General features: G+C 38.1%; 1 protein-coding gene across 1 annotated transcript; it reads left to right on the top strand.

Annotated features, from left to right (window-relative positions):
- Positions 1-8,438: 8,438 nt before the first annotated feature.
- LOC121479749 (olfactory receptor 10A7) lies at positions 8,439-9,386 on the top strand. Its single transcript, XM_041735539.1, has one exon. It carries the CDS (start codon positions 8,439-8,441, stop codon positions 9,384-9,386), a length of 948 nt encoding a protein of 315 aa, XP_041591473.1.
- The last annotated feature ends 6,697 nt before the right edge of the window (positions 9,387-16,083 follow it).

The raw sequence follows: 16,083 nt of genomic DNA on the forward strand, positions 1-16,083 counted from the left end.
TAATAGAGAATTATAATCAATAGATTGCTGAGAGTTTTTATAAAGAATGACTGTGAAACACAGTCAAACTCTTTGTATTCACCTAACAAAAAAAAAGATCACGTGATTTTCTGTTTTTATCTCTTAAAATGGTAAATTATATTGACTGGCTTTCTAATGTCAAATTTGATCATCATATGTCATCATTTTCATGCATTACTGAATTATTTCTCCTAATACCTAATTTTGGGTTTTTACACTGATGTTCAATAATAAAATTGGTAATATCCCTTCCTACTAGAGAATTTATTGCAATTAGGTCTCAATAGTGATTCGATTATACAATAATTTTGGAATATTAACATCTCTTCTGTTATTTACACACAAAAACAGTTTGTGAAAGACTTGATTGTGTGTATGTATTTGTTTTCAATTGTTTGGTAGAGTTTTCTGGTGAAGACTTCTGGTTCTATAATTTGAAGAGGAAGTCTTTAGACTACTGATTCATTTTTTTTCTTAAAGATTTATTATTTGTTTGTTTGTTTGTTTATTTTTTATTTATGAAAGACAGAGAGAGAGAGAGAGAGAGAGAGAGACCAAGCACCGGAAGGGAGGGGCAGGAGAGAGAGAAACACCTCCCTGTGGAGCAGGGAGCCCAGCACCTGGCTTGATTCCAGGACCCCGGGGTCATGACTCAAGCCGATGGCAAATGCTTAACTGACTGAACCACCTGATTCATTCTTTAAAAATTGTTTGTCTGGTCCAGTTATCTATTTCTTCTGGAATCAGCCTCAGAAAATTACATTTTTTCCTTAGGGTTTTAAAATTTTATTCATCTACATTGTTATGTTTATTTGATGTTTATTCTTCTTTTACTGGATTACCTGATGGGAGGTACCACTAATTTATTATTTATTTCTGTAATGTATTATTCATTATGCTTTTTAGAATATTATCCAGTTTATTTTTTGAGTATATCTTGGCAGAGTACTGCCAAATTTTAATTCTTTTCAAGGAATCGCTGTTGGCGCCACTAATACGCTCCTCTGTACATATATTTTGTTTCATTAATCTCTGATGTTTTCTTTGTAGGTTATTTCCTTCCATTTTCATTTGGTTTAATTTGCTAGTTTTCTTTTTGATTCTAGGGATGAATAGTTAAGTCATTATTTTTTGATGTTATTAAAAATAATTCTCAATGCACTTTAATTAGAAATTTTATGAATTCTGGATTATTTTTTGACAAATCAATATGTCAGGAAGAATAATGGCTCCCCAAAGATGTCCATACTCTAATACTCAAAATCTGTGAATATGTTACCTTATATGGAAAAAAGTCATTTTGTAGGTATAAAAATGCTAGAGACTTTAAGATGGAGAGATTATTCTGAGCAATCTGAGTTAGCTCAATCTAATCATGTGAATCCTTAGAAATGACTCTTGGAATGCTACTCTTGCTACTCGTAATCTCAGGTTCATGAGTTCAAATCCCAGGTTGGAAGGAGTTTACTTAAAAAAATAAAGCATGTATGTCAACTATACTCAAATTTTAAAAAAAAGTAAAAGATATATTCCTCAGTTTAAAGCACACAAATAGTATTTTACACACCTTTAGTGTTTACATAAGTTTCACATTTACACAGCACTTTTAGATGAGTTTGTGTTTGTCATCCTCTAAGAGCTTGATATTCTCTGAATTGAGTCATACATTAAAATCTGAAATCGAAATCTTTTTTAAAAGGTTTTATTTATTTATTTATTTATTTATTTATTTATTTATGAGAGACACACAAAGAGAGGCAGAGACACAGGCAGAGGGAGAAGCAGGCTCCATGCAGGGAGCCCAATGTGGGACTCGATCCCGTGCCTCCAGGATCACACTCTGAGCCAAAGACAGTCAACCGCTGAGCCATCCAAGCGTCCCTGAAATTGAAATCTATGTATCAAATCCTAGACAAAAGTAAGGTCATATTTTAACTTTATTTAAGAGGTACTAGACACTCTTTCTTGTTCACATATCTTCATTCTTCACACTTTCAAAATGAATTTCATCAAATGAGAATAACTATGTAATTTTTTGAAATGGGAATCTTGTCTAACTTCAAACTCTTAGCACAGTGCCTGCTGCTTCATAGGTGAACAAAAAAATCTATAGGAAAAAAATCATTGATTTGTTTTCAGGCAAATTACTGGAAAAATTTTGGTCAAAATAGTATGATGAACTATCCACAAGATGGCAGTAGTATATACTCAGGGAATGCAGTGTACAATGTGACTTTAGAAATTGGTAAGAAGTTAAACTATTATAGAGTGGCATTTGGACACATACGATGAGCTTACATAGTGTATTTTACCTGAATTTTGTTTGCGTTGAGACAGTGTTACTCATTTAGGAACAGATAATTTAGAAATAATTCCATTGAAATTCACCTTATGGTTGGACAAGCTGATTTTCAGTTTTCTTATTGAGATCTTATAATATATTTATTTATTTATTTTTATTTATTTATTTATTTATTTGTTTGTTTGTTTGTTTGTTTGTTTGTTTTTAAAGAGGGGCTCCTGGGCGGCTCAGTGGGTTAAGCATCCAATTCTTGACTTTGGCTCAGGTCATGATCTGAGGGTCATGCTCAGCATGGTGCCCCTCCCTTTTTCTCTCCCTCTCTGTCTCTCAAATAAATAAATAAATCATTAAAATATATGATGTGGTCTATTTATACAATGGAAATTATTCACCCATCAGAAAGAATGAATACCTACCATTTACATTGATGTGGATGGAACTGGAGGGTATTATGCTGAGTGAAGTAAGTCAATCATAGAAAGACAACTATCATATATGGTTTCACTCATATGTGGAATATAAGAAATAGTGAAAGGGACGATAAAAGAAAGGGGAAACAAAGTGGGAAAAATTAGAGAGGAAAACAAACCATGAGAGACTCCTAACTCTGGGAAACAAAGGGTTGCAGAAGGGGAGGTAGGTGGGAGGATAGGGTAATTGAGTGATGGGCATTAAGGAGGGCATGTGATGAGATGAGCACTGGGTGTTATACTATATTTGGCAAATTGAATTTAAATAAAATTAAATTTAAAACTAAATAAATAAATAACATTAAAAAAAAACAACAAAAGCCTGATGCATGAATTTAGTAATGCACCATTTTCCACTGATTTTCTTAGCCAACTTCTAACTATATCCTTTATGATGCCTGGTTACTTATTTGGTACAGGTATGAATTAAGATAGATCAAATACAAGACAAATATCGTATAATTTCAGTCATATGTGGAATTTAAGAAAAAAACAAATGAGGGATCCCTGGGTGGCACAGCGGTTTGGCGCCTACCTTTGGCCCAGGGCGCGATCCTGGAGACCCGGGATCGAATCCCACGTCGGGCTCCCAGTGCATGGAGCCTGCTTCTCCCTCTGCCTGTGTCTCTGCCTCTCTCTCTCTCTCTCTGTATGGCTATCAAAAATAAATAATAAAAAAAAAAAAGAAAAAGAAAAAAACAAATGAACATAGGGGAAGGGAAAGAAAAATAAAATAAGACAAAATCAGAGAGGGAGAGAGACCATAATAGGCTCTTCCCTATAGGAAACAAACCGTAGGTTGTTGGAGGGGAGGTGGATGGAGGACGAGATGACTGGGTGATGGGCTTTAAGGAGGTACTTGATGTAATGAGCACTGGGTGTTACATGCAACTGATGAATCACTAAATTCTATCCCTGAAACTAAAAAAAAAAAAAAAATGTTTAATAAATATTTCATATTGATAATGAAGCCTTAGAAATTCTTAGGATAAAACATTCCTGGTATTGAAAAAAAGAAGAAGACTTACTTACTTCTTTATGGCATTAACCATGTTAGAGACTACAAGCTACTGCTTCCATGGAACAGTATGTGAATCTTGGTACTGTTTACAATGTTCTTCTATTAAAATAAACCAGGATCAGCCAAACTATTTTTTTAACAGCTAAGCTATTTAGAATTTAAGACAATAAAATACATGCTGATTATTAGCTTAACTTGATGTGTTTAATCATTTGAAAAAGATTATTAGGAAAATTTATGTTTAAAATAAGATTCAAAAATGAAATAAAAATTGAAATTTAAAAAGTATGCAAGTTTCAAGGACATGGTGTAAATATCTTTTATCAGTATTGGACCAAAATCTATTCCACAAAAAATACAAAAATCTTATGGGGAAAATTAAAATCCTGTTCCTCACATAGTCTTGGCAAATTAATAATTATAATCCTGAGGGATTTGACCAGTGTGCTCAACAGACGCACCACAAATTTTCTATTATTGAGAAGTACATATTGAATTGCAGTCATTATAACGTAAAGAAAATATAAACAGTTCCATGAAAATTCTGTATTCTCCCCTATGAGATAAAAGGGTTGTTTAATTAACAGTAGTTCCTTCTAATGTCCCTGGGATCGTTTCCCCAAGGCCAGTTGCATTTTAAATATTACCACTAAAATATATCAACCATTTAGTGCCAATGCAAAGTAGGTTAGTCTGCCTAAGGTAATTGCTTAATTTTTTAAAGATTTTATTTTTTTACGAGAGAGAGAGAGAGAGAGAGAGAGAGAGAGAAGCAGACTCCCTTTTGAACAGAGAGCCCTACATGGGGCTCAATCCCAGGACCCCGAGATCGTGACCTAAGCTGAAGGCAGATACTTAACTGACTGAGCCACCCTGGCATTCTCGTATTTGCTGAATTCTGAAGATTTGAACTAGTCAACAGAATTACTTATCTTTACAAATATCATTGTTTCTAATTAAAGAAGAAATATGGGGTTTTATTTGGTAAGATACATCACAATATTCTTTATGGCTTATTTCATTCCCAATTTTTAAGAAAAAAAGCTAGTTTTTCTGGATATCTGTGTGTAATAAAAACATTTTAAGAAAAGTAAGTATGGGGCTTTATTTTTGGAAAAAGGAGTGAGTTTATGCTTTATTAAAGTAAAGAAAACAAAAAGTAATTGGGCCTTTGTTTTCTCTAGGCTATAGAATGCTAAAGAAAAAAGTTTTGTTTTTTTTTTTTTTACAGTTTTTATTTATTTGTTCATGAGAGACAGAGAGAGAGAGGCAGAGACCCAGGCAGAGGGAGAAGCAGGCTCCATGCAGGGAGCCCGACATGGGACTTGATCCCGGGACCCTGGGGTCATGCCCTGGGCTGAAGGCAACGCTAAACCACTGAGCCCCCCGGGCTGCCCAAGAAAAGAGTATTAAGGAAAAAATGAGAGTTGTGTACTGAAGGAATGCTGTGGATTAGAACCATACAAAGTATTTCAATACTGATACCGGGTTCATTTGTTCTCCAGTTTACAGATTTATTTTGTGTTGCGCTGTTCCAGTTAGAGAAATTTAATAATGATAAGAGTGTTGGCTTGTATTCCAAATACTGATGATGTAATTGCATTGATTCGTAATTAACTTTTTTTTAAAAAAAGAAAACATGTATTTGTGAGAAAGCTGGCCAGAAGGAAAGGTAAAGCCTATTTCTTCAGAAACACTTAAAGTTGACCTGCTTAGTAAGTGAAGCAGCTCTTAGCCTCATTAGAGCCAACTACATTAGTAGACATAAGGAAATGGCATTAAATTACCAAAATGCCACGCAACAAGTAAAATAGTATATTCTCTAGAGCTACATAGTAATCATGGCAACTCAGTCACTGTTTGCAAATTAAAGAAAACAGATATTCATATAAATTGGGGGTAGTGATTGAAATCATTGCTGATGGATCTTTTTTTTTTAAGAGGATATATGCAATGTAATGTGCCCAGGCAAGGTGAAGAGTGTACATTAATTATCAAGAAATCAAGAAACTGACAATTTTCTTGGACAGCCTTGTTCATATTTTACATTAGAGACCATGAATGGTACACTGTAGACCCTGACCTCTCAAAGTGTAGCCAATCTAGCCTTGCTCTCTGCCGTATCAGTATTAGGATTCTGAGAGACAGTGATGGTGTGGGCCCTTTAGGCTTACACTAAATATCATAACATAATAAATATAAATGAATGAATATCATGAAATAGTGATACCTTCATCAACTCATATTCTTTTTTTTTCTCAAGACAAAAAAGTGGAGTATTTTTAGAGCCATAACAAGTATAGAGTGGTTGCAAAACACTGGTGAGCATGGTAATACAAGTTTTTTTTAGTTTTGCTAAATGTGCCAGCAATAATGTTGTTGCTATTACTGAGGATGAGCATGGTATTGAAGTAGGTTTGGCAATTATGGTGAGAGAGTAATGGGCACAGTCACTGTAACATCTGTTACCTATTGTCCTGGGACTTCTAGAGGAATGGATAGCTGTCGGGTCACCAGAGCTCCTTTCCTTATGCTATTGAGGAATTGGCTCAGAACTTACAGAAAGCAAAAAACGCAGGTGAGATACTATCAAAGGTACATATGTTTGGGGTGGAATTAAAACAGAATTCTTTGATTGAGCTACTTGTTTCAGAATGGACCTATAGGCTCTGAGTTCCCCACACCTTACTCAGGGAGAGGAAACCCATTTTAAATACAATTTTACTCTAAAATGAAGTAGTTAAACTTTCTTCTACATTAAACTTGAAATATGTATTGTGAACTAATAGGTCCAATATTCACCTAACTCCAATATTTGGGGAAAAAAAAGAAACATTGCTCATCTCAGCTTCCATGTAGCATCATGAATAACTGTTTTCCATGAGATGACTAATGTTTGATATGCTATTGCCAAGTAAAATTTGTACAGAAAGTATTTTTATAATTCTTCTTTCAGCCAAAATATTTTACTCTAAATAAGATATAATGCTTGAGTTCAAAATAATTGAGTCGGTACTTTGACAACTAGATTTTTAGTGGACATACAATAGTGACTGAGTCTCACTTCTGACCATGCAGTTTTGGAAGTGATTGACCACTGTTGAGAGTTCGGCTAAACCACTTCATAAAGCTGCTGACTCGGCATCCATCTGGGGTAGCCACGATGCCTGAGGGACCTTGAGCCAACATTAACCCTTCCTTCAAGTGTACGTCCTGGACTACAGCCCATAGAGTCACAAGTAAATGTAAGTTCTGGCTACAAACACCACCCCCCATGGGCCTTGTGATGAATAATAGGCTCCCTTATCTTCCAGGTCCTTCTTCTACACCCTTAGCTAAAACTACGGGGAAGCATATAGAAATCCTGTTCTTTTTGGCTTAAATTGACCAATCTGGCATCAGCCAGGGAACTCTGAAGTACTCCACCCTTGAGCCCTAATAAAAGCATGTGCCGTCAGCACCTGTTCCAGTCCCTCTGCCTGCCCTGCGTGTTGACTTCCCCATGTGGTCTTGAGCGGGCTGTGTTCTCCTCCACATCCAGCGAGTAATAAACTCTATTTTGCTTTCCCTTGTGGTCTTTTGCTGAACCATATCCAACATCCTGCACTCCATCATTACTTGGTAAATGATGATTGATCAAAGTCACAGCTCAGTGGGAGGCAGGACTGTTTTGACGGATGAGAACTGAAATGAGTGTTGGAAGGAGGACTTCTCTATTGAATACCATATTCAGTCAGAATATGGTGGGGTTTTTTTACTACTCAGTGATTATGACGTTCAATACAGAAGTCTTCCTTCCAACACTCATTTCCATTCCCATCCATCAAAATAATTCTGCTTCCCACAACTCGAATAATATGACTCTACTATGTGCATAATAAGAAATAGGGGCCCAGTGAAGTCAAATTATGATTCAAGAGACAATATCAAAAATCACATACAACTGATGAATCACTGTACCTCTGAAACTAATAATACATTAAATGTTAATTGATTTTAAATAAAATTTAAAAAATTTTAAATCACATAAATTACCAGTCCCAGGACGATTACAGAAAAGCAGCAAAATCAAAAGTATATGTTATATTTATTTTTTACTTCTGTTTATTTACTGATCTCATATATGTATATGCAGGTGTATGTGTATGTACATAGTGAATGATGATGTGGAACACACTCCATTCAGGAGAAACGTGTCATTAATATTATAAAAGACTAGAAAAATAAAACTAGCCCATAATTTATCTCTTTGTACCTTGGACTTACTTCATATTTTTTAAAAAGTGGTAGATGATTCTATCATAATGATGACCTATCTAAGCTACTTCTACTTAATGATAATAGCATGTCTCTGATGAAAAATATGAGCTGCACGCTATCACCACTGACCAGACAAAAACCACACCTAGGTGATAAGCATTAGTAAGATTCATGCAAAATATTTTTTCCTTAATTGTATCTTATTTTACACATTCTTTCTGCTTCAGAGAAATAGAATGGTGAGACACATGAGCACAGAGACACACTTAATGGCCTTTATTGATATTTTTGAAGTTGTTTCTATATTTAAATGGTATCTTTTGATGCACATACTTTTATTCTTACAGGGAAACGATTCTAAAATATGATTTGTGAAAATCACACCAGAGTCACTGAATTTGTTCTTCTCGGTTTTACAAATAACCCTGAGATGCAAGTTTCCCTCTTTATTTTGTTCCTCATCATCTATACAGTCACTTTGTTGGGCAATTTCCTTATCATCACAGTTACCAGTGTGGATCCTGCTCTTCAAACACCCATGTACTTCTTTCTCCGAAACCTATCATTTCTTGAAGTCTGTTTTACCTTGGTCATGGTGCCGAAGATGCTGGTGGATCTAGTGTCCCTAAGGAAGATCATCTCTTTTGTGGGCTGTGGTATCCAGATGTACTTTTTCTTTTTCTTTGGCAGCTCCGAATGTTTTCTCCTGTCTATGATGGCATATGATCGCTTTGTGGCCATTGGTAACCCTCTCCGTTATTCAGTCATAATGAATAGGTCCCTATGTTTATGGATGGCTGTCGGCTCTTGGATGTCTGGGGTTCCTGTCTCTATGCTACAAACAGCTTGGTTGATGGCCCTTCCTTTCTGTGGACCAAATACCATAGACCACTTTTTTTGTGATGGTCCCCCAGTGCTGAAACTAGTCACTCAAGATACAACCATGTATGAAATGCAAGCACTTGCTTCCACACTACTGTTTATCATGTTTCCCTTTTCCCTCATTTTGGTCTCCTACACCCGCATTATCATAACCATCCTGAAGATGCCCTCTGCTACCGGTCGTCAGAAGGCATTCTCCACTTGTTCATCACACCTCATTGTGGTATCCCTTTTCTATGGAACAGCCAGCTTGACCTACCTGCGACCCAAATCCAACCAGTCCCCAGAGAGCAAGAAGCTAGTGTCATTGTCCTACACTGTCGTCACTCCTATGTTAAACCCCATCATCTACAGCCTAAGGAACAATGAAGTGAAGGGGGCAGTCAAGAGGACAGTTACCCGAAAAGTCTTGAAGTTAGATGCATTTTGACTTCTTTTGCATAGAATGTTTCTATACAAAGTAGGGGCAACAGAACCCACAGACAAAAGCTTAAAAGGAGTGAAAGACTTGCTCTGAGTTTTTTAGTGGCTCTTACTGTGAGGAGTGGATCTCAGGGTATCAGTCAGAGTCCCAGCAAAACATAGATGGTATTCTTAGGATAATTGAGACAATCTTTATGAGGGGGGTGTTTATGAATTGGGGAGTTGGGGGGCAAAGATAGATAATTATCTCACAGCTCATATGATGGAAATTCCACATTCTTGATCTGAAGAGGCAAGGGGAAGAAGTAAGACCTGGAACCTGGACGATGCTACAACTATAAGTAAAAGCCACCCAACAGGGGCTCTGTTCTTTAGTAGAAGAAGGCAGCCACCCCAGCCTTAATTTATTCTGAGTCGCCCGAATCTGCTGATGCCTGTACTTCATCAAACCAAATCTGAGAGAGAGGGCAAGAATTGCTGTCAAAGAAGTAGATGGAGGTCAGCTTTGTGGGGTACAGAGAAGAATAGAAAAGTTATGAAGCATAAATGAAAATATTCACCCACAAGCCCCTATATATTCTGCAATATGATGCAAATATAATCTTGTAATGTGTATTAACTTTTTATTTATTTTTTATTTTTTTAAAGATTTATTTATTTATTTATTTATTTATTCTTTCATTATAGACACAGAGAGAGAGAGAGAGAGAGAGGCAGAGACACAGGCAGAGGGAGAAGCAGGCTCCATGCAAGGAGCCCAATGTGGGACTCGATCCCGAGACGCCAGGATCGCACCCTAGGCCAAAGGCAGGCGCCAAACCATTGAGCCACCCAGGGATCACTTAAGTAACTTTTTAAAAGATGTATTGAAAAGTGGAGACTTGTAGTTGCCAAGAATTCATGGTGCAGATTCTTTATATGGGTTGCTGTTTTAAATGAGGTTATATAATAAGATTACCTTCATATTAACTATTTGATGACATGGTTCTGGACTTCTTTGGTTATTGGCTTAATCATCTATTAATTTTTATTTTATTTTTTTTTTAGTATTATTTGAGAGAGAGAATGGGGGGAAGGGTGAGGGAGAGAGAATCTCAAACAGACTCCACGTTGAGCACAGAGCCCAACACAGGGCTCAATCTCATGACCCTGAGATTATGACTTGAGCAAAAACCAAGAGTCCTACACTCAACTGACTGAGCCACTCAGGCTCCTCTATTAATTTTTATTAATTAGCTATTACTTCTTAGAATTTAAACAAGAGATACTTGCTTGCCACTATAATGAAAGCAAGAGTAGTGATAATAATAACCAACGTGATCTAACAAGGCACAGTTTTTCATAGATGCCCTTGCAACAACCCAACAGGTAGATCCTATTATACATTTATTTTTCATAGAAGATGAATTAGGACCAGAAAGTTTAAGTATCTTTACAGGGCAAAAAGTTATTGAGAGGTAACCACAAAAATTCAAATTCAGACCTTTCTGCATTTGAAATTCAAATATTGACTTCTTAAAAATCTCCAGGATATTTTCATCCTGATAAAACACCACTTATATGTGGGAATTTTGCCTTTAAGGCCATAAATACCTTAATTCAACTAAAATTCAAAAGGAAACCGAGTCAAATGTAATTTGGGAAAATTTCATATTTCCACACTCATAAAGATATATTGGCTTTGAATATGCAATTTATGCCTGATACTATCTGTTGCTCTAAGTCTTCATTAGCCAATGCTTTTCTTAATTGTACAGATTTTTCTTTAAGCAGAAACTACCCTTTATCATTCTTGTTCAGTATCCCAGAAAAATTTTAAATCATCACAAATTTGCAACTTGTGATGACTTTTAATTTAATTGTAATTTCCAGTGGTATGTATCCACTGAGTATAATGGGAGTTTGGGATAAGGAATGTCGGTTCCTTTAAATCTTTCTCCTTCAGTGGCCTTTTAATTGTTTAAACCTAACTCACATACTCCAAATTAATGTTGCTAAGTTCAGTGATCATCTGGTAAGACTGTTGCAATAGTTTTCTTTTTTAAAAAAATATTCATTTATTTGAGAGCAATATAGTGCAGTGGGAGGGGTAGAGGGAGAGGGAGAGAATCTCAAGAAGATTCCCCACTAAGAGTGGAGCTCACTCGCAGGTCACCATGCCACCAGCCTTGATCCCACAACACTCAGATCATGACCTGAGCCAAAATCAAGAGTAGACACTTGACTGACTGAGCCACTCAGGTACCCCTGGTTTTTTACTATTCGAATGTGACTCATGAGTAGACTGTGAGATTATAAAATCAGTTTAGTAGTGTATAAGTATGTGTATAATAAGCTAGCATAATAAAATCAAGAATAGATTAACATAACAATTTATGGAAAGAGTTTATGGGAGCATCTGATACATAGTAAACCCTATCTGAGTGTCTCACAGTATTATTGTTAGAATAAGAGAAAATATAGGGACATCTGGGGGCTCAGCAGTTGAGCATCTGCCTTTGACTCAGGCTGTGATCTCGGGGTCTGGGATCGAGTCCCACATCAGGCCCCTGCATGGAGCCTGCTTCTCCCCCTGTCTCTCTCTCTGTCTTTCATGAATAAATAAATAAAACCTTTAAAAAAAGAGAGAGAAAATATAAATTGGATCCCACATATGAAAAAGTATGTTTTAGTTATGCATGTATTATGTTTTGAGTGAAAAGTAAAATTAATTTCTTCTTGTAAGATGTAAGCAAAAATTTTTATAAGGCATTCACTTATTGCATATTTTGTATGATTTATATCCCATGGCTTTTTGCAGGGAATTTAAAATACAGTTATTATTTAATAAATAAATGAATAAACTGTATTTAAAAAATACAGTTTTATTTAAATTAATATAAGCCACAGAGCCACAAAACCTTTGAGGAGACTTTTTAAGCCTGTCATCCTTAATTTACAAATTGATTTTTTTGTTAGAATTCCAAAAGCTAATTAATGGAGTCATTATTATATCTGGAGAGATGATTAAAAAGACACATTGGGGGGGAGGGGCAAGACGGCGGAAGAGCAGGGTCCCCAAGTCACCTGTCCTCAACAAATTACCTAGAAAACCTTCCAACCATCCTGAAAATCTACGAATTCGGCCTGAGGTTTAAAGAGAGACCAGCTGGAACGCTACAGTGAGAAGAGTTCGTGCTTCTATCAAGGAGGAAGACGGGGAAAAGAAATAAAGAAACCAAAGGCCTCCGAGGGGGAGGGGCCCCGCGAGGAGCCGGGCTGAGGCCGGGGCGAGTGTCCCCAGGACAGGAGAGCCCCGTCCCGGAGGGGCAGGAGCTGCACCAACCTTCCCAGGGGGAAAGGCGCCCGCAGGGAGTTAGAGCAGGACCCAGGAGGGCGGGGATGCCCTCGGGCTCCCGGGGACAGTAACAGGCACCTGCGCCCCGGGGAGACGCGGAGCTCCCTAAGGGCTGCAGCGCCACGGCGGGACCCGGAGCAGCTCGGAGGGGCTCGGGCGGCGGCTCCGCGGAGGGGGCTGCACCGCCGGGAGCGCGAATCCAACAGCGCAGGCCCCGGAGCACAGGGCGCCGGGACACAGCCCAGGATCCGGCCTCCCCCGGGACAGGCAGAGGCCGGGAGGGCCCAGGACAGCAAGGACGCTCCTGCCTGGAACTGAGCAGATCAGCGGCCCCGCCCGGGAGCCCCCAGGCCCTGCAGACGGAGAGCCCCGGAGCTACTGCGGGGGCTGACTCCAGGGTCCCAGAGCTGCCCCCGCCACTGTGGCTTCCTCCCGGGGCCTCACGGGGTAAACAACCCCCACCGAGCCCTGCACCAGGCAGGGGCAGAGCAGCTCCCCCAAGTGCTAACACCTGAGAATCAGCACAGCAGGCCCCTCCCCCAGAAGACCAAGGAGACGGATCAGTTCCAGGGGAAGTCAAGGGACTTAAAGTATACAGAATCGGAAGATACTCCCCCTTGTTTTTTTTGTTTTGCTTTTTCTTTGTATTGTTTTTGTTTTTGTTTTGTTTCATGCTTTTTTTTCTTTCTTTCTTCTTGATTTCTGATTGCTTCCCCCACCCCACCCCACCCTTTTTTCTCTTTTTTCTCCTTTCTTTCTTTTTCTTTTTTTCTTCTCTTTTTCCCCTTCTTTTATCTTCTTTCTCTTTTTTCTTTTTCTCTTTTCTTTCCTTCTCTCTCTTTTTCTCCTTTTCCCAATACAACTTGTTTTTGGCCACTCTGCACTGAGCAAAATGACTAGAAGGAAAACCTCACCTCAAAAAAAAGAATCAGAAACAGCCCTCTCTCCCACAAAGTTACAAAATCTGGATTACAATTCAATATCAGAAAGCCAATTCAGAAGCACTATAATACAGCTACTGGTGGCTCTAGAAAAAACCATAAAGGACTCAAGAGACTTCATGACTGCAGAATTTAGATCCAATCAGGCAGAAATTAAAAATCAATTAAATGAGATGCAATCCAAGCTAGAAGTCCTAACTATGAGGCTTGACGAGGTGGAAGAACAAGTGAGTGACATACAAGACAAGTTGATGGCAAAGAGGGAAACTGAGGAAAAAAGAGACAGGCAATTCAAAGATCATGAGGATAGATTAAGGGAAATAAATGACAGCCTGAGGAAGAAAAACCTACGTTTAATTGGGGTTCCCAAGGGCGCTTGAAAGGGACAGAGGGCCAGAATATGTATTTGAACAAATCCTAGCTGAAAACTTTCCGAATCTGGGAAGGGAAACAGGCATTCAGATCCAGGAAATAGAGAGATCCCCCCCTAAAATCAACAAAAACCGTTCAACACCTCGACATTTAATAGTGAAGCTTGCAAATTCCAAAGATAAGGAGAAGATTCTTAAAGCAGCAAGAGAAAAAAAGTCCCTGACTTTTATGGGGAGGAATATTAGGGTAACAGCAGACCTCTCCACAGAGACCTGGCAGGCCAGAAAGGGCTGGAAGGATATATTCAGGGTCCTAAATGAGAAGAACATGCAACCAAGAATACTTTACCCAGCAAGGCTTTCATTCAAAATGGAAGGAGAGATAAAGAGCTTCCAAGACAGGCAGGAACTGAAAGAGTATGTAACCTCCAAACCAGCTCTGCAAGAAATTTTAAGGGGGACTCTTAAAATTCCCCTTTAAGAAGAAGTTCAGTGGAACAATCCACAAAAACAAGGACTGAATAGATATGATGACACTAAACTCATATCTCTCAATAGTAACTCTGAACGTGAACGGGCTTAATGACCCCATCAAAAGGCGCAGGGTTTCAGACTGGATAAAAAAGCAGGACCCATCTATTTGCTGTCTACAAGAGACACATTTTAGACAGAAGGACACCTACAACCTGAAAATAAAAGGTTGGAGAACCATTTACCATTCAAATGGTCCTCAAAAGAAAGCAGGGGTTGCCATCCTTATATCAGATAAGTTAAAATTTACCCCAAAGACTATAGTGAGAGATGAAGAGGGACACTATCTCATACTCAAAGGATCTATCCAACAAGAGGACTTAACAATCCTCAATATATATGCCCCGAATGTGGGAGCTGCCAAATATTTAAACCAATTAATAACCAAACTCAAGAAATACCTTGATAATAATACACTTATACTTGGTGACTTCAATCTAGCTCTTTCTACCCTGGATAGGTCTTCTAAGCACAACATCTCCAAAGAAACGAGAGCTTTAAATGATACACTGGACCAGATGGATTTCACAGATATCTACAGAACTTTACATCCAAACTCAACTGAATACACATTCTTCTCAAGTGCACATGGAACTTTCTCCAGGATAGACCACATACTGGGTCACAAATCGGGTCTGAAACGATACCAAAAGATCGGGATAGTCCCCTGTATATTCTCAGACCATAATGCCTTGAAATTAGAACTTAATCACAACAAGAAGTTTGGAAGGACCACAAACACGTGGAGGTTAAGGACCATCCTGCTAAAAGATGAAAAGGTCAACCAGGAAATTAAGGAAGAATTAAAAAGATTCATGGAAACTAATGAGAATGAAGATACAACCGTTCAAAATCTTTGGGATGCAGCAAAAGCAGTCCTGAGGGGGAAATACATCGCAATACAAGCATCCTTTCAAAAACTGGAAAGATCTCAAATTCAAAAGCTCACCTTACACATAAAGGAACTAGAGTAAAAGCAACAAATAGACCCCACCCCCAGCAGAAGAAGAGAGTTAATTAAAATTCGAGCAGAACTCAATGATATCGAGACCAAAAGAACTGTGGAACAGATCAACAGAACCAGGAGTTGGTTCTTTGAAAGAATTAATAAGATAGATAAACCATTAGCCAACCTTATTAAAAAGAAGAGAGAGAAGCCTCAAATTAATAAAATCATGAATGAGAAAGGAGAGGTCACTACCAACACCAAGAAAATACAAACGATTTTAAAAACATATTATGAACAGCTGTACGCCAATAAATTAGGAAATCTAGAAGAAATGGATGCATTCCTGGAAAGCCACAAACTACCAAAACTGGAGCAGGAAGAAATAGAAAACCTGAACAGGCCAATAACCAGGGAAGAAATTGAAGCAGTCATCAAAAACCTCCCAAGACACAAGAGTCCAGGGCCAGATGGCTTCCCAGGGGAATTCTATCAAACGTTTAAAGAAGAAATCATACCTATTCTACTAAAGCTGTTTGGAAAGATAGAAAGAGATGGAGTACTTCCAAATTCGTTCT

The sequence above is a fragment of the Vulpes lagopus genome, chromosome 21 (assembly GCF_018345385.1).
Source record: "Vulpes lagopus strain Blue_001 chromosome 21, ASM1834538v1, whole genome shotgun sequence".
In the NCBI taxonomy this organism is placed as follows: domain Eukaryota; kingdom Metazoa; phylum Chordata; class Mammalia; order Carnivora; family Canidae; genus Vulpes; species Vulpes lagopus.

Bases quoted from the DNA above. Each gene is read 5' to 3' on its own strand.
- LOC121479749 (XM_041735539.1), top strand. From the start codon at position 8,439: ATGATTTGTGAAAATCACACCAGAGTCACTGAATTTGTTCTTCTCGGT.